The sequence below is a fragment of the Phymastichus coffea genome, unplaced genomic scaffold, assembly GCF_024137745.1.
Source record: "Phymastichus coffea isolate CEN01 unplaced genomic scaffold, Cenicafe_Pcof_1.1 PCOF00168, whole genome shotgun sequence".
Lineage (NCBI taxonomy): Eukaryota > Metazoa > Arthropoda > Insecta > Hymenoptera > Eulophidae > Phymastichus > Phymastichus coffea.
Window position 1 is genome coordinate 218,685 of NW_026706979.1, and position 22,913 is coordinate 241,597.

A 22,913-nucleotide genomic window follows, 5' to 3' on the forward strand; every position below is an offset into this window, starting at 1 on the left:
AAACAACTGAGAGTGCCGAGATTTTGTCCCCCCACCACTCCCTCCAAAGACGCAATATTATTTTTATTAATAATTATAAATAAATAAACCCGGAATTGAAACTTGGTTATATAGATTCTTGATGCACAAATTACGTGCATTACGTTTGTAGTTGCAGAATTTGAAAATTCTAATTAGTGGTCTGGAAAATAATAACCATAGTTTTTTCAGCACTTGCTTTCGCTTATTTATTTTAAGATAAATAAGCTATGTATAAATAATGTTATTTATAGATTCATGACGCACATATCTTGCAGAAATTTATAGGTATAAATTAAATAATTATATTGATAAATGAGTATACATTTTACAGAGCCGCTACCGGCTGGCGGCTGCGTGCTGAGCGCGTTGCGTGTGAGAAGAAGAAATTATGTACAGCGTCAGCCGTAAGGCAGCGCGAGTGAGAAAGAGAAAGAAGTGGGGCAGCGTAGTGACTGGTGCGCGCGCGCAGAGAGGGAGCCGGAGAATTTCTTGGGTGTCGTGCGGTGTGTGCAGACCGCCATATTGCCCTCGTGCAAAACCAAGAAAACATTAGTGCCGAATCACGTGGAGGTTACAGGCAACAATAAACATTATTCAAATAAAACATCGAGTCCTTTTGATAGTTGATCAATCAATAAACGCGCACACAAGACCTCGGAGTCATTCGACAAGTTTCAACGCGGTGATTACCAAATCGGTAAGTAACACGTCGCCCGGGATAACCCCCGCGACATTTCTACGCTACGTATGCTTGTGTCGTTCGCCTCTCGTTCTCTTTTTTTAATCATTTTCCTTTGTTTTGTGTGGTTTTCATCCGTATTGATGTATTTCCTGATGATTCGACAACTAGTAACACATAAGTAAACGTAAATACAGTTGAGTGCCATCAAAACGATGAGTAGTGTTAAGACGCTTCTTTTTATTGCTCCGGACGCCTCACTGGCAACATGGATGCGCGCGCGCGCGTGACAAAACTCCTTAACGTTTTCCTAGCTTATATTTTCCCGTGAAAAATTAATAAGAACGCATTACATTCTGTTCGTCGTGCGTGAGCGCGACATCTGGAAATAGCGCAAGTGTGTAACGTGTGTGTGCATATGTGTACGCTGTGGAACATTCTTCCATGCTCTACGCCGCTCTTGTTCCTCTCTTACACTGCTGCTCAAGTAAGCACGCGTGTGGCATTGGTGTGGATAACGTCTCTGTCGATGCTGCTGCTACAATTGCTAACCGCAACATTCATAAACTTTATCTATACGTATGTCGTGATTTTTGCTAAATCGTATCCGCATCAGTGTATATGTTTCTTTTTGCGCGTGGGAGAAAGTTTTGCGAGTGTGAAGCTGGCTAAAGGTGGCGTGGTGGACTTCAAGTAACCGGTTTGATTTTTTTGGAAATTCGTAGTAGCACACAAGTGAACCTTGAAGGTTTGTGCAAGTACGTGTGATTGTGGCTTTCGATTGACACGATATCTAAATTTTACTTCGATCACTCAGGTTATTTTTCTTTTTTTTGCTTTCTCCTTTCGAAGTGAGAATTTGTAGTTCCGGTTTATTTTAGGTAGCCTGTCTATTTTCAAACGCACGTTTCTATGATTATCACTACTTGTCCAAGTAAACCACGTTCTTTGAATGAAAATGAGGTGGTTTAGCTGCCGTAACACGTTTAAATAATACTTAAAAATTATGTTAGCGACCTAGTATAAATACGTTATCTTGTTTTCATTAAAATATTTACAAATGAGTTGTAAAATATGCAATCGTCTACGGGAGCTTATCTGACAAAGGTTTAAACTTGTATTCATAATTCAATGTTCAACGGTGAATACATTTACGAAAAAGTTGCTTTGACATATGGAAGAATCCATCGAATCAGCAATTGCGTCCCGGCAACGTTCAAGTTGTTCGTCAGACAAGCATTACCATTCAAAATTTCCTTATTTTCATTGCGAATAAATACTTAATCGCCATGGAAAACTGTAAAATTTTTTTACTTTTATAACGTATTTCCCAGAATTTTTAGCCACGCAGTTTGACAGCTCGTCCTGTCGCCGTTGCGCTTTCCCTGCCACGTCTATTGTTACTGTGTATCTCTCTTGCCCTTGCTATTTTTCATAGGCACAGCTGCTATTTTCTGTCCAGGGGGCTGTTGGATTAGCTAAAGTAAAGCGTTCAAAGATAAAATTTTTAAAAAGCCGTTGAATTTCTTTTCATTCTTTTACTTCTTTTACTGACTATTGTTTTTGATTTGGCCAATATGTATTGTAATTATTGAGTGATGAGTGATTAAAATTTCAATCCAGTCTTTGTTAGAGCTTGTTTTAATTCAGTTCTCATCCAAGATTATATATACTTGATTTATAAATTCAATACGCTTGCATTCAATACAAGTTGAAACACTGTGTAAAAATTATTGCTTATTGTATTACATATATAGAATTATATTATCAAACGTGATTTTTTTAATAAGCTTGTGCGTATCCTAAGTGACATGTATCAACGTTGATTTAATTGGCATTTGCATGAAACGATATTGAAAATTGAAGAAAAAAAAACGCGAGTGTATATAAGTCGACTATAAGCTTGTGCTCTGAAAACATAGTCGCATCCTCAAAGTTATAGCCATGCTTTAATCGTATGTCATTACGATTACGTGACAGCACGGGTAAGAAGAACGAAACCATCTTATAAATAATCGCGATTTTACGCGGAAACTTTCTGCAAAGTCCGAGTTTGTTTTATCACACGGCAGAGATAACATTGATTGGATTACGTCAGCGTAAAAGTAAAGTATAAAAAATTAGTTTTTTTACATCGGTTAGTTACGGATTCAGCAAATAAGTGTCACTTCTCTTTCAACATTTTTATGTTCGCATTACTACGTTACCAATGGATACACATACGAGTGATAGAATAGAAATGATTTCAAAAGAAAGACTATGATATGAGTATTATTTCCTTAGGCTAGTAATGTTCAAACACTATTCGCTATGACCCTGAGAGGGATATGATTATCTGATTATTGCACTGCAAGAAATACATTGTATCTTAACACAAACTGATGATTTTGTTTTTTTTCCGTAAGAAATAACATACAAATATTTTTAACCTTAGTTAGTTTCTTAGAAACTTTGAATTAGTTCTTATTCATTTGATCATTATCTGTGACACTGCATTGAATCGAATAAATTCTGCTATAAGCATGTGTTCGGACAGATAAAGATGTTTTTTTTCGCTTGTTAATCAGTGCTAAATTAATTCGAATAGTCGATTTGTCAAAATATAAGTTCATTGAAGTGTCAAATAAAATGTTTATAAATCTAAAACTCGTACTGCAATTACAATGCGGCATCTGTCGAGGCATAAAGTGTTTTCTGACTCAAATATTTCCGTCAATGTTCGTAAGACTTTCGTAAAATCGCCTTTCTTGTGTAATGCGACACAAGCCGCCGACTCTTTAACAAAACTCGACATGCCTAACGAAATTCATTATTCAGCGTTTCCTTGCGCTGTGTGTACATGACACTGCTGTCGCCTCGTGAAAACAGTCATAATAGTAATAAAATAATCTTCATATCTGTCCTCGCGTTTAAAGCATTAAAGGTATAATTGTTATACAAAAATAAAGTCATTGAGTCGAATAATAGGTTTCTCAATATGTCAACGACGGACGCTGTTAGCTTTCTTCATGGCCGGATTTCGTTAGAGGTCGTGATCAACTTTGAGAGGTTCCCTTGGCGCGCGTGTGCGTACACATGTGTGTTTGTATGTGTTTTTGTGTAGTCTATTCGGCAATGATGGCGTCGTCGTTGGAAGACCTAATTTTTTGTTTTTCCGCGTGTATACCTTCAAAATATATTCGTTTGAGTTTAGTAAATACGATTTTGGTTGTCTTACGACATGCCGTTAGAAAGATTGTTTTTATCATAACGGCATGAGCAATTTAGTTCACAATAGCCTAATTAGCTGTTGGACATTTTGGTTAACAAATTATTTTTGATCTAAACATTGTTTTTCACGGATAACATTTCGTGGCGAATAACAGTTTCTTGGGGTTGTTCTTTCATTGACTTTCAACTAAGTAACCTGTTAATGGTTTTCGGAAAACAAAAGTCAGCTTTATTCATCTGAAAGGGCAATAAATCAGAATGAAATGATAAATGCATCAGTTGGAAATACAGAAGCGTCAGTATTAAAAACAAAAGGTCCTTAATCTCTAATTAATAATAAATTTCACGATATTTTTACAATGTCACAATGTAGATTAACACATCATGCATGTTAACAAGAGGTTAAAGTCGCGGAATACCTGGATAACATAAATGAGTGTTACCTACATTAAATTAAATGATCCTTAACAAGTGATTGTCAATAAATTATCGACAAAAGTGATTAGATTGTTCTGTGGCTGAAAGATCATATTGCTAATGACGAGCCCTTAGTGAAGATAATCGTAATTAACTTCGGATGGTCAAAATAAATTTGTAAGTTGATTTTGGAAAACTGGTTGCTTGGCCGCAATGAAGAGAAACGCTTAAGCTTCGTTAAGAGCAGCAAATGCCTCTCTCCGAAAATGCGCCGCATGGGTATATTATAGTGTCTAATCGAGAACAAGATGAACGAGGAAAGGACCGAAGGGGAGGTCTCTTTCTCCTTGCACGAAACGAGCGTTTCTTGCCACTTCCTATACCTGCTCTCTCTCCCTCTCTCTATCTATCTCTCTCGCTGGCCGTTTACAGGCCTTGTGTTCCTTTTCCTCTTACGTTTTCGGTGTGTCAGAGCTTTTGCTTGTGTAGGCTCCTTCTAACTTACTCTTCGCTTCTTCTGTTATTCGGTTAGCAATTTCTTCTTTCGAGACTGCTTCTCGAATATTCTCTTTTTTTTTCTAATGCAAATTTTGCTACGCTGCAAAACACGCTGTTGATAAATAGCGCTGGAATAACAATTATCCAAGTTTTCTAGTTTTTTTTTCTTTTGTTTAAACATACGCTTTTATCGATTTTTTTTATCTTTATGAATGTTAGCTACAGTTTTACGTTCTGCCTATCCTTAGTTTTGAATGAAGAAAATTTATATTGAAATTATGCCGAATTGCTTGTAGAATTCGTTAGAAGGAATGGATATTGCTGAGTTATATGATTGAAGTTAATTAAAGTTTAAAGGTAATTGTGCGTTCATTTTATTTGAAATTTGTGAGCCTTGAACATCTGGGAGAAAACGAAGGGCCGGCCAGCAGGGTAGTAAAGATTGTGTGCGCGTCAGATATTTCCGCAGTGAGGAAGGTTGAAAGAGAGCAAGAGAGACAGACAGACAGAGCGATGCGCATTTCGTTGCATCCATGACGGTTAGTCAGGCCCAGGATATGTCAGAGTGCGGACGTAGGCTGTGGTTGTAGGTTTGTAGCGTTGCTTGTTAAATTCGTACGCGTTTGCAATTTGATTTTATTTATTAAAGGCGTAGCTAAAGAACAGTCCACTCGAAACTCTCTATCTCTGTCACCGCGCGAGTACGTCCCGAACACGTTGCTTCTCCACCACGAAGATTTCAGTTCCACCTTTATAATCTTTCACGCGTTTTCTATCTCCGTCTCTCCCGTCGTCGTTTTACATGAGTATATAGTAGTCGTCCGGTTACTTCATCGACCCGATGACAACGTGGAGACGAGGCCGGCATTCCGAGAGCACGCTCTTCTTGTGCACACGTGTACGCGCGCGTGTTTGTGTACGTGTAAGCGATGGGAGTGCAGTGCACCGCCGTCCTCGGTCATTCGCTGCGCGTATAGTCACTAGACGAACGATCACACCGACACGCACGACTAATCGATTTTTCTTATTCTTCTGATCATTTTTTTGATGCACCTGTACGGCTGCATACCTCTGTGACGCTTTATCACTACACGGGTTAACTATCTCGTTCGCGACCGACTAATTCTTTTTTCGCCAACGCGTGACTCGTTGGTATTGTGATGATAACACCTGAACAACCTTTATAAAATCAGGCACTAAACACTCGCTGGTCAAATTGCGCGCGCTCGATAACGTTACTGCAGATTAAAGCTCTTACGTAGAAATTATATAATCATTATCATTAGCATACGAAAGACGCGCACGCGTGAACCGGCTCAACAGAACATTTTTCACAAGACTTTCGATATAAATTATTACACTTTTTCGAGTATTGCGGGCCAAGGTCGTTCGGTTTTTTCGGATAATATACATTCACGATAGGGACAGTCGCGAAATATCAAGTTCGTCAATTTTATTTATTTTATTTCTGATACGACAGGCTTCGTTTTTCCTGTTATCAATTTTTTTAATATAGTTACAGCAATTCATTCAACATTGGTAAAGCAAAGGGGACTCCAAATCTCACAAAATAGCTGTTTGACGCGCAGGCGATGTGAGCCATCCTTGTTATTCTTTCTCCGACAGTAAAATCGCCGCTGCGCAAGCGTAGCATATTGCAAAGTCATTTTTCTGAAAACTGCAGTCACAAGTCCAATGACTCCCAACAACGAGAAAAGAAAACCATACGCGACACTCACGTTGTACAAACAGTCAAATTTATCACGCGCATGTATTCGAAGGGAGGACGAAGTTGAAAGAGAAAGAGAGAGATAGAGAGAGAGAGAGAAAGAGTGTTTTACAAAAAGCAGGTAGCTGCGTACTGTGCGCGCGCACAAGAGTTGCCTTGGCCAGCAGCACCAGACTATATTCATTCCTCCGGCACAGTACAACCGCAAGAGCCACGTGCTGCTCTACGAGCTTCGCAGTTCGCCGACGAAAGCCGGTGTACTCTTTCCGCTCGCAATTTCGTCGGCTTCCATCTCCTTGGTTATTCTTTTTCCTTGTTTACCTTTTCGTCAATTTCAGACGATTGCGAGAAGGCAGGTGGAAAGAGTGGCTTGATAATCGAGTTTCTACGGTGAAAAGGCGGTTAGATATTGTTTTTCTCTGCGGACATCACGATTGGCAAAATGGAGCTACTGTGGGTGAGTGTTTTGTCTCCGTATCTCGTATACCTCGAGATATCTCCAAAGTATTGTCGAATATACAGTGCGGGAATTTTGTACGGTGACCAACGCACGTGTCGACGACGCCATATGTGAGCGCGCTCGCACGCGCGTTCTTTTATAGACGTCGAAGTCTCCGGAACACGCCGCGCCGCGAGTATCACGACTATTTTTTTCATTTCGGAACGCCCATCTTCCGGACTATTTGCTGCCGACGTTTTATTTCGATCTTGTTTTTTTGTTTTTTTGTTTTTCATCTGTCGAGCTTCTTTCGCGTTCTTCGCGACATTATTCTCTCTCTCTCTCTCTCTCTCTCTCTCTCGACTGACTACTACTATTGTTTTTTTTTTAATATTTCGTCCGATTACCGTAGGAATCATTGTGTTGGCTTTAGATTCGATGTAATAGGCTAATTGGGATATTTATTTGGTTTTCGTAAAACACTTGATTGATAGATACGTGCCATACGGTTGGTTGCAATCTGGGAAGTATGTAAAATCGACGACATTCACGTGTCTGATTTTACACACTCTTCAATATGCTACCGTCGGTTAGTAAGTGGAGTCGCGACTTTTACATCTTATCTTGTGCTGCGTACACTCCATTGTACGGTTTTATGTTTTATTCTATTTTACTAAAAAAAAGAATACTATAAATAATTGTCGCGATAAGAATTTATTCTCCATTCTACGTGAGCTTACATAAACGAATTGCAATTATAGTTGAAATTATCATAATTAAATTTAAAAAATTTTTTTAACGGAAAATAGTTTGATTTAATTATCGAAAAGTCGAAAAAGAAGAAACTTAAATGTTGTAACAAGAGAATGCGCGATTTGTAGACTTGTGTCAAAACAACACAAATCGCGAGAAAAATTGAGAAATAAAGTAACGTATAGTTTAATGTACGGCTTTGGAAATTCCAAATGATAGATTGTCAGTTTATATTGGAGTGTATGTCACCGCTTACACTGCTCGTTGTGAATTTGCAAGAGGAAAATATTCACTAAAATTTTTGCCGAAAGAATATGAAAAGTAGATAAGATTATTTTTAGCATGCGTTTTTCCTTTATAATTTGTATTACCTTGTTCTCTTAATTTTCTTGTCGGGAGAACAATGATTTTTTTTTTATGAAGCCGTGCAAACATTTTTTTTAACAATTTTCCCGCTTTTCGTGGAAAAATTGTCAATTGCATTGCGACTTTGCACTTATTTGCAAACCAAATACTCGTTATTTTCTGCAACCAAGTGAAAAATTCGTTCGATTTGTCGATGATCAACGATATTTTCCTTTATTTTATTTTTTAGCATTTGGAACATTTTGTCTATTCGAATTAAAGGCTCGCCTATTTTTATGTTAACTTTCTAAAAAATTTTATTATTTCCGAATGTCATCTTTTTTACGCAAAATTATTATGATCGAACTGCATATCGGATCAACGAAACAATACAATTTCTTTACATACAGAAATCAATTCGAAGCGAGTATTTTCCAATCTTAAAAGTATAATAAACTCTACGGTTCAAGGAATTATGATGCAAAATAAGGAAACCCGAATTGATTGAACTCACGTTGTTGTCCGCGTATCAGACAAGTATAGTGTATATGCAACTGGACGCAAATTATACTTTAGCAATCGGGCTATAAGTGCGGCGTTCGAAAATCCGTTCAGTTGTTGCAGCGGAATTGACCTAATTTACAAAGCGTAACTTGTTAGAAGTTGGCATTGCCAGACGGAGTGAATGCGAGACTGACTGATTGTACTTTTGAGGGGTTGATGATTACGATTAATCGCTTGAAATTTAGAGCTTGATTCTGAATTCATGAATAGAATATTTTTTTAATCGGCAGAAAATCTTGAACATTAGTCAAGAAACTTTATCCGTGAAAGTTTATTATCGATACGGACCAATGAAACTCTTGGCGAAAGAACGTCGACATTGCCGTAACTTGTTCAATCATGGTTGAAAATGACGTTGCCAGTTTATGTTTAAATCTTAAAAGCCGAGAGAATTGTGATCGAACAAGAAGCTTAGAAATGCGTCTACATTGTAGTCTCGCGTGATAAAACGAATAGCAAGAGGAAAAAAGCGGTGTGCGTTTCAGTCCCGTTCAGATACGTTTATTTTCGTCCGCTTGAAAACAAACTTACTATCTCTGTGTGGCTTATGGAGTTTTAAGCTGTATTTGTGCTAATGGTGTCATCGGGCTGGTGCCCGATTAAACATTGCCAGTGATAAAAGCAGCACGCCTTAGTATTGGAATCGAAGACGCATCAAACGGTTTGTCGTTGGTTTTTTGCAGATTTTTGAGTGCTGCTTTGCGTGCTTGAGTAACGGATTCAACCGTGGACAAGAATCATGTCGTTTGGTCACGTGCAACTGGTGAAGTGGAGCTTTCCCACGGTCGCCTTAATCATTGGGCTTTTATGGTACAAACGTCGACGCGCGGACCGAGTTGATCCAGGTGGACAACCAAAATTAAAAGCTGACGTCAACGGTAGCACAACCAAACTCAACGGCAATCTTTGTGATTCCGGTATACATACTGACGATTCTTCCTCGCTCAACACAACAGCTACTACCCCTGTTAAGGAAATCATCAGGCACGTTTTTCTCAATTTCATTAATTGTGTACATGTCTTCATTTTGTTTTCGTTAATTGGGTTTCTCTGTTTCTTGAATTATACATTTAATCGGAACTATTCCGTTCAACGGACTACTATTCTGGAATTGAACTCGTATAGTTTTGTATTCATAAATTCTTTGTGGAATTTCATAATTTAAAAAATGCTTTCAAAGCTATTTGAAAGACTCGTGATTGATACCATTGTAGTTAATTTTAAGGCTACAAACGAAATAGTAACGTATTTATAAATAATTCTTGAAGAACAAGGAAAGAAAACCATTGATTACTACGAAATAAACAAAGTTTAACAGATATAAGTAATTTGGCTAAATTGATAGTTGTTAATCGTTTAATGTCTGTTTGAAAAGGAAATAAATAATATAAGAATTTGCATATTTTTGCAGTCTCCGAAAAGTGAGCGAAAGCTTGGACATCCCAAATCGTAGGTCAAGCTCACAGCTCCTTTCTTGTAATTCTGTTGAACTGGATAATACCCCTTGGTACAACGACGTCGAGAATACACCCGGCATCAAAGAGGTTCAGTTGGGTAGCAATCCCGCGAACAGCGGCTTCGACTACATGCCCAAGAGCAGATCCGCCGAGCAAATCAAGAGCAATAGCAAAAACTCAAGTATCATGGAAAATGTAATCGAGGAGGAGGTAGTAGCTAAGGTCGTGGTAGCGAACATTGAAGTTCATCAGGCGGACTTCAAGAATTGCGATGACAAACCAATGATCGAGTCGCCGAGTGGCGATGACAAGAAGAAGCTCGCCCTTTCGGAGAGAGACTCGGCTAATCACAGCCCTGTCTCCGGTGTTCTCGACGGTAGCGTTAATGATGAAGCTCGAAGTGAGGGTAGCACGGATAGTGGAAAAGGTCTGAATATTTGAAATCGTTAATTTGATTAACTTTCGCTATAAATATTTCGTTAAATTTTCGTTAATAACTTACTAATCCATTACAGGTGGTAGCATTAATGGACACAGCAAGGATAACAGCAGAACAATGCATGAATTCTCCATATCAACAAAGTTAGTTGGCAAATTGATAGGCAAAGGTGGCAAATTCTTGACGCAAATACGCAAGAAGGCAGAAGTAAGCATTGTAGTAAAGCATCACCCATTAGATCCAGAGTTGAACATATGCAGAATCGACGGTGCTCCTGACAATATAGTGTTGGCACTCGAACTTATTCGACGAAACTTCCCGGAGAAGGCATACCCAAATCTCACACTCGAGCAGATTAATTATGAAGAACTTATACCTGAAGAAATAACGTGGATACCTGATCTCGTACAGCTTCGACTGATCGAGGGTGTCAACAACGATGTCGTCATTACTCTCATCGATAAGCCGAATCACTTCTTCGTACACATGCCTACACACCCTACTTACCCATCGCTTCGTATCCTCGATGAAAGACTTACGCAGCTGTACGACAACGTAGAGTCTCCACCAGTACCCGATGAACTTACGAGTAAATATATTTCTTATAAATATATTATAATTTTTTTCGTTGATAAAACATTTCAGATGTTTCATTAAAGAAAGTAGTGGACCTTATTATAATTTCCTGAAAGACACCTTATCTAATTAATTAAATTATGGAGAAAACTATTTTCCAAATTGACTCACTAGTTGTAGAAAATTAAATGAAAATCTTTTTTTCACTTTACAGAAGGAATGATAGTTGTAGCGAAATGGCTTGACAGATGGGTCAGGATATCCATTGAGAGCCCAGATCCAAATGGCGAACAGACGTTGGCCCGTATGGTCGACCATGGTGGTTTCTGGACGTTCAACAATGCAAATATGAGGAAAATTCGATCAGACTTCCTTACATTACCTTTTCAAGCCATTGAAGTATTTTTAGCTAATATTCGTCCGAAAGACGGTAATTTTATTTACGGTAATTATATTCTGTTTTATTATTGTGAAATGTTAACTAATACTTTTTGTTACAGACGAGTGGAGTCAAGAAGCATATGATGTAGTAATGCGAATTTGCAGTAGCGTCGTAGGTCAAGCACAAATTGTAGGCTATGTTGACTGTAACACCTTCATAAACCTATACTATAATATTCACAAACATGGCGTAAGTTAACATTCAATATTTACTATTTTTACAAGCACTAAATTTTTCTCAAATGATGCTTTTAAAAGAAAGTAGTGGACTTAATATTCTTTGACAGACAATATATCATTACTGATAAATTTATAACATTTTTCAAATTATATTGTTGATTTTATAGCAGTTATACATATAAATCAATCTTTATAGGTCATATCTTTAGCGGATGAACTGATAGCAAGAGGATTGGCAGAGCCTGTATCTTTTGAAGAAATAGTCCCGCAGGAAGAGTTACTACTCACCGCGTGAATCTAAGTCTAAACTTTGATAGTTACTGTTTCCGTTTGATAAGCGATAAAAAAAATCGAAGGGAGACCTAGGTACGTGACACGAGTATGAAAGATTTGCGAATGAGTATTGACGCTGAGTGCTAAAAAGAAATAATTTTTGTGATTTATGAGTACAGGATTTCTGTATAATTAATTATGCTTGTGGCTCTTTCAATGAACTGAATCAATTGTTTCGCCGTTTTTTCAGTCATTGGCGTTTGCTCAATTTTGTCGCTCTATTTTTCTTCTGTTTATTTTATTACGTTTTTTATTAATAATTCTGGAGATAGACCATGTTATGTCATTCAATAATGATTGATTCATTTGAGATTGAAAGTAGGTAGCCTTAGAGCAAGATGCTGTCGAAACTGCAACAGTGTTGAAAATTTTTATCTATAAACCAATGTGTTTGAGTTTCCTCATTCTATAGTAAGTGTTTATTAGAATTATCAAATTTCTGGAAGACGTTCGTGTTAATTATTGTTAATGATTTTTAAAATAATAATGAGCTATTCATCTGGTACTAACGGCTTGTGTTAGAACTCAATTTTTAACGTGATTGTAATGAAATGTAATCGAAATTTATGAAGTCTGCCAAATACTTTATTTAAATTAAAAATATTTACTCTAAAACACTTGAACTTACACACACTTTGCATTTGAAAAATATTGAACATCGGAAATACCTTGACAGTGTCTTGACTACTTGGCTTGCAATTCTAAATCCTTAAATAGTAGAGTTATTTTCCTTTAAATTGCCACAATCGTGTTCAAAAATACTGCAATTTATAAAAATATATCGTATTCATGCCAAGGTTCTTCCAAATTTATTAATCTATACTCACTTACTTAACCGGCGTTATAAGCCTCTTTTTGCTCAAAAACCTGCCGATCACAACTGTTTTTGTACTTATTTCGATATTGGTATATCCTGTAGTTAATTGATATAGATGGTTTTTTTATCTAGCTACACAAAAAGGAAAAATAACTTTGCTATTATGAATTACCTTTTATGGAGCTTACGGAAAAAAGAAATATGCTAACGTACCTAAGTAACTGAAAAGAGTAGAGAATTTTTAGCAATAGTTTTATTGAAATAATTGAGGCTTATAGCGATCTATATTCAGACCATTTTAAGGAAATTAAAATTGAATTTTTTTTAATTAATTCTAAGTGATTTCTAAAAATGATTCAGTTACGATAATTTTGTTGACAGTAATGATTTCAACTTAACAAATATACTAATTTCTATTACTTAGTTACGATTCAAATATACAATTATTCCGTATAAATGAATCCAATGCTTCTTGTAGTCTTCAAATGATTTTATAAATTAGAATTTTGTCTCCATTGTATCTTCACTCTTGAGGTTTGGATTTTATTTTAGTTCAGCAAAGTATACATTCAACATGGTTATAATAATATTCAAAATTTCAGAGTAAAAATAGAGCAGAGCTTAGAAAATAAATTTCCGAAATACATGATTTTTATTGCAATCAAAGGAAACACTGATATTGATTAGATAATAGAGTGATTAAAACCATATTGCAACGAAAAATTTTGAAGTAAAATTTGTTTTGTGCAAGCTAATTTAGACTAAACCTCATGATTGTAAATATTGTAACATTAATATCTTCGACTATTATATATTTATAATATTCAACTAGTTATATCAAATAGGTTCTAGCTTAATGCGTTAATATAGTGACAAGGTTAAATGTAGTTTATTTATGTATTTTACAATTTTACATGAAAAATGCGAAAAAATAGCTCGAAAACGCAGTCTAGAGATTTTACAATCAAAGCTACTGCGAAAATAAAATACTTGTTTAGTTTTGTGATACAATAATGATGAGTACTTTTTCTTCTTTGCAATCAACAAACATTCATTCATTTAACAATCAGTAATTATTATGGCAATAGATTTCCAAAAATTCATAGTGACCTTTTTAAGCCTCCATTACTTGAAATCATTTTATTGACAATAAAATAACATTTCACTCTACAGTTACATCGACTATTCAAAATTACTGCACAATATTTTTTTGCTATTGTAAACAAAAAATTTTACAACTCAAAATTGAATATATAATATTTATCATTATATAAAATTCGAATAATCATTTTTTTGGAGTAGTTTTGAACGTTTCAGAGTATCGATTTTCAATAAAATCATACTTATTTATGTATTATTGATAATATCATTAATGAAAGCATGTTTTATCATTCTACATTAAATAGAAAATTCCGCATAGTGAAACAATTTTTTATAAAATCTTTCAAACAGAATAAACTAGAAATTAAGGCTGATAAAATGCTAGAAATGACTTCATTGTCTCAATATTTTGCATCAATGGTTCCGTAAGTATATAATAGACATAATATAATTCTAAAAGCACGTTACAAGTAATGGTTTGATAATGATAAATGAAAGATTGATATCTTATTTTGATTGCATCATTATTAAAAAATTAAATATGAAATCATGTTATCAACAGAAAAAGACTAATGTTGAAAAACACAAAAAAGACAACTAGCGAGTTATTGTAAAATTGTATCAAATTCTTCGATATACGCTTAAAATAAGAACTGATATACTTGCTGCTTTCCTGAGAAAAATGAGAGTGTAATAGTCAACTTTAATTTTTAACATATACTTCATGGTATGATGAATGAAAAGTAATGTTATAATATAAACCCAGTAATGTTATTATGAGAAACTATTACTTTTGTAATATTTAAGTTAAAAATTACTATTGAGTGGTAATATTTATTAAAAGTTTTGTTATTTTTTCTAGAAAGCGAGCTGGACGCGATAATTATAAATGACAAGACTTAATGGTGAAAAAAACATTTAAAAAATCCTTGAAAAAAAATTAAGGTTTATATAACTTTTGTACTGCGCTTAAAACGAAAGATTTTTCTATGACTTAAAAATGTTGAAACTTCATACAAGAAAAAAATATTGTTGAAACGTAAAAATAAAAAAACACGATAGAAATATTTTTGTAGATGCATACTTACGATTACGCGCGATGTCGCGCATACGCTTGTGCCGAGACAATTTGACAAGTTTTCTGATAACGTTGCAAGCTCATAAATTTTACTTTTCGACAACTGTATGAAAAGTTGATGAGATTGGTTAAATGCAATGAATATGAAATATTTTCTCGAATTTTGTTATTGTATTACAAACTATAGTTTAAAAAGCATTGTTGTGAAATGAAGTCTTACTTCGCCGGCACAAAAATTACATCTCTTGACCAAAATCCATGCAGATTAACTTTCGGTTTAGAGTGACTTCATGCGAATATTTTGTACTGTATATAGTACGACATCGTTGATAACAGAGTCCCAAGCTCGCCGGAGTTATTATTCTTTTCATTCATTGTCATATTTAATGAAAATTTTCAGTTTTCTATGTAAATATATATCAGTGTAATCTTTGGAACTTTCATTAAATTTACATCGTTTTAATTAAAATCTGTTTCTATGTTTTATTTATCCCTAAGCAGTTTTTAATGTAGTATTTATCCATTCCAAAAAAGTCAAGTGGTATCCACTTCTTCAAATATGATTGTGTAATGTTCAATACGTTTTAATATTATAAGACAAGCTGTCAAGATTAGTATTCTATAAATAATGAATTTTCATCTTGCAATAACTTCAGCTTCATTATCATTATTCCATTATTCTATATTCATTTTACAATAATCAAATTTTAGGTTTATTAATCAAGAACATTTTTAATTATTCCATAAAAAATCAAGTCAATTTTACAATATTAAAATTTTATATTATTTTCATATTTTCTTTATTAAACATTGATAAAGAACTACCCTCTGAAAAAATTTGGGCTATTATTAGAATTAAATTAAAAGTTAAAAGAATACAGCGTTAACGATTTAATAGCAGCAGGGTTTATCGAATAATAGCTGATACAGCGATAAATCAAGAAAGCAATCAATAATTACATTCTTTTGCACAACTGTTCATTTGTATGAAAGCATTGTGTACACACATTTGCGAAAGTATTTGCTCGCATGTGCTGATTATTTTGCCGAGCGCAGCACAGTCTCACCCGGGTTTCAGGTCTCGCCAAGTTTTCCAGCGGAGAAAGACGCTCTTAAACGCTTGAATAACGCGTCAACAGTCATAACATTTCGTTATCATTTGAACTGAGTGCCGGTGAAGATTAGAAAAAAAAAGTTATAAAAGCAATGGATAATCACAGGGACGATCATCAGAAATCACCCTACTTGATTCCTGTCCTTCTTAGTGCTTTCGCTATTCCACTGTCCATGTTATTTTGGACAATCAACGTGGCATATTCGTTATTTTCGAACTACGATCAGAATAGCGATGGTGAGATATTTTTTCAATTTTTTTGGCGTTTTTCTTCATCTATACTTTTTTCCGAGGCTCTTTTTCACCGACATAACCTTCGAGTTCTGTTTTTGAACTTTGGAGTCGTATCAGTAAACTCAATGGAGCTAACGATTTTAGTATTTAATTGAAGACATTTTATGAAAGTGCTTAGTACGCAATATGTAAAAAAATATTGTAAAAAAATTGTAAAAAAATAAAAATGAAAAAGAAAACCTGATAAATTTACTTAGAATAAACTAACTAATTAATAAATAAAGTATCTAATGAATTTATTTGGAATAACCAGGACAATTTGAGATTGATAAAATGTTAGGTACGTATGCAAAATGAATAATTTATAAAATGTGTTTATATGTGTGCTATGTGTCACATTGTATTATGCACAGCAGTAATCAATATATTAAAGAATTTTAACAATTGTTGAAGATATAACTTTAACACTTATACCTTTCTAAACCCTTGCATTTTAATTTTTCAGACAATTAACATTCAATAGTTAATTACAGATGTTTACAGTTTGAATAAATACTATTTGATTTTTATTAGGCTATAGCGTTATATCTCCATGGAGGTGGCTAGCTGCATTCTTAATACCTATTTTATGTGCATTGTGGGGATTAAAACAAAAGAGTATTGATAAAACTGGAGCGTTTTTAGGTATATTGTTTTTATGGAAATTAGACAAGTAATACAATTTTAGTTTTATATTTATTTAGTTTTATATATATCTAGTGATTAAATATCTGCTATAGGTTTTCTTATGGGCTTTATTCTAACATTAACAAGTCTCACTCATGTTGCTTGTTTGATGGCCTTTTTCTTTACATCGTCTAAAGCAACAAAATTTCGATTAGATAGAAAAAAGAAGATAGAAGAATTAAGAGACGGAGGTAAAAGAAATTGGATTCAAGTGCTGTGTAATGGAGGAATGGCTTCACAGCTAGCCATTTTGTATTTGTTAGATGTGGGATGTGGTGAAAGACCTATTGATTTTGATAAAGACTACAGAAGTTCATGGCTGTCCATGGGTATTATGGGTAAACCATTTAGTCTGTTATTGTTATGCAAAGATCAAAATAATTTTAGTATTTCAACTACAATTTAAAAATTGAAGGTGCTATGGCTTGTTGTAATGGTGATACCTGGGCTTCTGAAATTGGGACAGTAGTGGGAAATTCTGATCCATTTCTTATTACAACAAGGAAGCGAGTACCTCGAGGTACAGATAATAATTTTCATGTTATGCTGTCATATAATTTTTTTATTACCTGTCATTTTAATGTAAAGCATTATTTAATATATGTATTATAGTATCAAATATTTTATTTCAGGAACAAATGGTGGAGTTTCTTGGGTAGGACTTCTAGTTTCAGCACTTGGTGGCCTAGTAGTAGGCTTATTCCATTATGTGACTGTATTATACACTGTTGATAGTGCTGTTCTTGAGCTATCAACTCCTCAGTGGCCTATTATAGTCCTTGGAGGCATTGGTGGTTTACTTGGAAGTATTGTTGATTCCATTTTGGGAGCCACTTTACAATACTCGGGTAAATCATTGATTTGATTAACATTTTGATTGGATTTTTTATTAGTCTCAATTCACGATTCGTTTTATTTTAGGTATGAATGACAAAGGTATTATCGTAGAGAGACCAGGAAAAGGAGTAAAACATATAAGTGGCAGACAAATTCTTGATAATCACAGTGTGAATCTTTTATCTAGTATAATTATTGCACTAAGTTTACCCAGAATTGCAAATCTTGTATGGCCTTAAAGAAAGTAAAACCCAGGAAGGTTTTATAACTTTTTATATAAAACGTGATACTCTGATTATTCGTATTTTTGCTTCGATGTGTGGGAGTTTATAAATGTCAGTTAAAAACTGTCAAAAGCGATAGTTAAAGCGTGTGCGTGTGTGTGCGCGCGCGCGCGTGTGTGTGTGTATATCTGTGTTAGTAGCTTTACATCATGTGAGTATGTGAATAATTGTAACCGGCAGTTAACTTAACTTATTGAATAATGTTCTATAAATGTTTTTTCTCTGTTTTGCGGTGTGTGAGAACAAAATATTGTAAGTGGTATTTTATTTATGGATTGGTGAATATTTACTTAATATGTATTTTTTTATTTGAAACTTTTTTATAGACTCTAAGTGATTAAGTTTTTGTATAAAATCTTGAAATAATAATAGCAAGTTGAAATAAGTAATAACAGTATCTATTTTTTGTTTCTAAACACATATACATATCATAATTTTCTTTCCGGCACATCTTTTACATAACATCCTTAAATTGTCCACATATATTTCACTTCGTATACAAAGATTGTTATTTACAAATTACTTTGTGCTATATAACAAGGAGCATTGTTATTTTTTACAATATAAAGCCATTTGATTTCTAAAATGTAATATTGAAAAACGCACCTTATCGTCTAACTTCGATAGATTAAGCTTTCCTTCAGCTTGCGAAAGTACATCGAACGTATTTTTATTATTTCTTATACGATTTTACTTAATATATCAAGATTTATGTTTTACGTACATTTTTCGTTGATTATACGATATTCGTAAAATACATGGGCATACGTACGTTTGCTATGGATGCAAATTAATTTTCTTCTCTAATAATACCTCCTGAAAATAGTTTAAGACAATAAAACATGTGTTACTTACTAATATTTTTACTTACATCTTAAAAAATCAATTAAGGAAATGAAGAGTTACTATTGAAAAGTGCTCTACTTCAGTACTATATGATATATTTTTTAATGAAAATAATTTTATGGGTAGTTATTAAAGGCAATTCATTGAACATTTCATAATTTAGAAGATTTGTACTTCTAAATAGTCCTTAAAGATTTTAACTAGTTTTCAACGTTTTTATTTAAAAAATAGATAGATATATGTACTCAGCTGTAGCTTAATATGAGATTTATATTTTTTGTTTTTATAATATAGAAAAAAGTTGTAATTGTACTTCAAATTCTAGGAAAATTTGCAGGACACCACAAATAAAAAGTGGTATTACGTAGAACTACTACTCTCGAAATCACAACATAAGTTATTTTTACACGTGATCACTTATAAAATTATATATTTTATAAAGTACATACTAAATACAGATTTTTTTAAATATATTTGAAATATAAAGTTATTGAATGTAGTAAAAAAACTAAACTGTGCAGTTTTTGAATTTACATTTCATGTGATATGGCATTAAGTGATTTATTTCCCCTATGTAATTATGATTTAACGTTTAATTTAATTTTACATAGAGCTATCCAGTGCTTGAAATCACTCGTAATTATTTTATACAATTCTGTAGAAATATTTCATTTAGAGAAAATAGTTAACAAAATATTTCATTTCTTTTGTTTTGTGCCTAAGTACCAACGTGTACATAGAGTTTTCATTCAATAATAGAACCGAAATACCACTTACAATTGGTTTCATATAAATATTCAAGTTCTTATACATAATTCATGTATATATATTTCATTCCGATCACTGACATTTCGTTCAACATAAGTGAACATGCGATGTAACTTTGAAGAAAATTTTATATCATATATCTTTAAAATAAATCGCAATGATTATTATTGTATACATTTAAATATAGCCCACATAAAATATTGTTTTAGAACCATTTTATCAGTTTCTGACCGTTTTGGCAGTCATTAGTGGAATAAGACTCGTTGGAATTTTTATATTACAAACAATCGTTTAAAAGTGAAAAATTTTGTTCATATCGACATATTCATCAACTATGTACAATTGTGAATGTACAAATTAGGATTAAAACTTTTTAATGCCCTAATATTTAATTCAACAGCTTTGCTTTTTCGCTGTTTTAATCAATATTAATATCATATGTTTTTTATAAAAGTATTTTTAGCAATAATGCTACGGACATGCACAGAGTATAAATATAAATCTATAGTCGAAAATCGATCACTCGTAATGTATATTAATATTATTTCGCAACAATTTTTAAAAAATTTTCAACATAATATACTTTATAATGTAAAAAACAATTTGTATTTTATAATTTTTTTCATAATAAATTTAAATCTCTCTCTATTTCGAATTCGTTCGAGACGTAAATGGGTAAGTCCCAATAATTGGAATTATAAAACTCTAGGTAGTGATTATGAAATCAATAATGGCTTGAAGTATTGTAATAGTCAACTATTCATATTTTTCTCCTGAATCTGCAAGTTCGTCTAATATACAAATACATTAGACGAACAACGTCATTACTTTAAGATGACCACTTTATACTGCAATATAACGAGTAAAACGCTTATCTGGACAAAAGATAAAAAAAAGATATAAAACATACTGTAAAAAATCAACATTCGTAAAATTGGAACGCCATTAAGAAAAAAAAAGGAAGAAAAATGATCAGATCACAAAATTAGATGATCGGCAAGTGAAAAGAAAAGAAAAACTCAGTCAGCAGTTGCAACGGTAGCAAAAAACAACGGTGTTCATTAACACTGGGACTGATGATGGTGATGATGATGATGATTATTATTGTTGGGCAGCGTATGATGTTCATTTGTTCTAAGTCGCGGCGAGGTGGAATGATTGGCGCCGTTGCTGGTTGCGATGATAGTGGGAGGCTGTTGCGGCTCGCAGCCATCGTCGTCGTTGTTGGCCGTGGCATTTGTGACGTCGTTGCCGCCGTTGCCGTCACGATGCTTACTAGCGGCAAATCTGATGCTGTTGTTGCAGCTGTTGTGGTCGTCTCGTGGATCCACCGAGGGCGCCGACTGATAGTCATACCTTCTCCTCTCCCGCCATCGGACCTGCGGTCGAGCGGACAAACTGCAACAGTCAACACCCCACAATGGACTCGACTCGGACGGCTGCCATTGGGGCGATACGGACTCACAAGCTTTTCGCTTTCTATCTTGTTTTTTTTTCCGATTATTATTTCAAACACTGATTCTGCTTATCGTCTGATCTATAGGAGCAGAATTTGCTCGCGTCTGATTAAGCGCGGACTTATATCCCTTATTCGAGATTATCCCAGCTACTCTTAAATCATCTTTGCTGACTCTTCGATCGCATCTCTTGATTAATTAAAAACTTCTCAGTACAAATAAACAAATGTTAATTGCAATCAGTAGTTAGTTAGTCCATTGCCGAGGGTAAGTGCAATGGTTTTTATACTGTATAAATAATGATGGAGTGTAAGAATAATCAACAAAACACATTAAAAAATATACATAATATATAGAGACGTCCGCATCGCACCATTGACGAGTCGCGAAGCGACATCGATAAAGACTTCATGGCAAGGTGTCGCTGTAGTGGCCACAGAAGCATTTGTTTGTTTTGTCGCTCTAGTATGCTTATCTTTTATTGGCTCTTAAAATGCTTAGCGGTGCTGTGAAAGCGATGCATGTATTTTTGCTTGCGCTCTACGAGGTTTATCTGGCGTATATGTCTGTGAGCTGTTTCTTCAAAATTATATTTCGTTAATTTTGTCCTGCTAAGTCATATAACAAATAGTTACGTAAATATCAAAATAATCAATAAATGACAAACATTGTGCTCATATTTATTAAGATAATATTTTCAAGTCAATTTGATTTATTGACATATTGAGATAAAGATGTGACAATAATTACATCGCGTAGGTATATTGTTATGTAGGTTAAATAAATTCGAAATGAATGCATTTGTATCACGAAGTTACAGCCACTGAGATAAATATATACTACGTGCTCCAGGTTTCGCCAGGTTTCACCACATAGTCAAGCCGCCCAAGAAAGCGTAAAGGAAAGAGTGAAGAAGCAGAGTAGGAAGCGAGAGTGTATGTATGAGAGCATGGACGAAGTTTTTATGATCACTTTTGTGTGACTGCGCCAGCCAGCAGTGATAAGCGCTCAAACTACAAAGCATAAAACAGAAAGAAAAAAAAGAGATGCACGCAATTAGTTGAAATCAATATGCAGATGCACACCTTCGATATACATATACCACTGAGCGAGAATATTCGCTTGCTCGAATGGAATCACGTTTGTCGATCAGCGGTATAAATCAAATGGTGCAAATCGTCAGCTCATCTTGCTACTCGGATAACACAAAACGTTTGCAAAACGTTTTCTGCCAAACTAAAAAGACGTGAAGTTTTAATGAAATTTTGAAAACGTTTTAGAGACATTGGATATTTCCGCAAATTTGTTGGTACTCAGACAAAACTGCGTTATTGTGGTATTTTGAAAACGTTTCATCACTAAAAATCTAAGCGGGTGATATTTTTAATCGTTTGTAAAACGTTTTCCAAACGTTTTCATATCGTTTGGATTGGTAGACTGGAATTGGACTGGATTGGTTTTCCCAAACCAGTTTTCCTAATGACCTTTTTGATCGACTATTATATTACCAGTTTAGGTCATTATGAATAACACAAAAACCTTTTGAAAACGTTTTGAAAGTATTCTCAAA

The 22,913-nt window shown here is 34.3% G+C and overlaps 3 protein-coding genes across 9 annotated transcripts in view; 2 read left to right on the forward strand and 1 right to left on the reverse strand.

Moving 5' to 3' along the window:
• Window positions 1-524: 524 nt before the first annotated feature.
• LOC131673094 (KH domain-containing protein akap-1) lies at window positions 525-15,524 on the forward strand. Of its 3 annotated transcripts, none has more exons than XM_058950803.1 (7): window positions 525-718; window positions 9,339-9,639; window positions 10,067-10,539; window positions 10,628-11,140; window positions 11,342-11,557; window positions 11,628-11,758; window positions 11,945-15,524. In XM_058950803.1, exons 2-7 carry the CDS (start codon window positions 9,395-9,397, stop codon window positions 12,041-12,043), a joined length of 1,677 nt encoding a protein of 558 aa, XP_058806786.1. In that variant the 5' UTR covers window positions 525-718; window positions 9,339-9,394; the 3' UTR covers window positions 12,044-15,524. The 3 variants fall into 3 exon arrangements, with proteins under 3 accessions (XP_058806786.1, XP_058806787.1, XP_058806788.1); XM_058950804.1 differs by lacking the exon at window positions 525-718 and adding an exon at window positions 6,748-7,011; XM_058950805.1 differs by lacking the exon at window positions 525-718 and adding an exon at window positions 9,248-9,267.
• Window positions 15,525-16,150: 626 nt separating this feature from the next.
• LOC131673101 (transmembrane protein 19) lies at window positions 16,151-18,490 on the forward strand. Of its 2 annotated transcripts, XM_058950815.1 has the most exons (7): window positions 16,151-16,428; window positions 16,739-16,765; window positions 16,999-17,109; window positions 17,205-17,489; window positions 17,567-17,671; window positions 17,784-17,999; window positions 18,073-18,490. In XM_058950815.1, exons 1-7 carry the CDS (start codon window positions 16,284-16,286, stop codon window positions 18,225-18,227), a joined length of 1,044 nt encoding a protein of 347 aa, XP_058806798.1. In that variant the 5' UTR covers window positions 16,151-16,283; the 3' UTR covers window positions 18,228-18,490. The 2 variants fall into 2 exon arrangements, with proteins under 2 accessions (XP_058806798.1, XP_058806799.1); XM_058950816.1 differs by lacking the exon at window positions 16,739-16,765 and having other exon boundaries at window positions 18,073-18,239.
• Window positions 18,491-20,947: 2,457 nt separating this feature from the next.
• Window positions 20,948-22,913, reverse strand: part of LOC131673100 (calcitonin gene-related peptide type 1 receptor) — a 123,829-nt gene continuing 121,863 nt past the window's right edge. For 2 of the 4 annotated variants that reach the window (XM_058950811.1, XM_058950812.1), the window contains one exon: window positions 20,948-21,265. In XM_058950811.1, coding sequence (XP_058806794.1) covers window positions 20,948-21,265 — 318 coding nt within the window. The other 2 variants (XM_058950813.1, XM_058950814.1) reach the window with 2 other exon arrangements.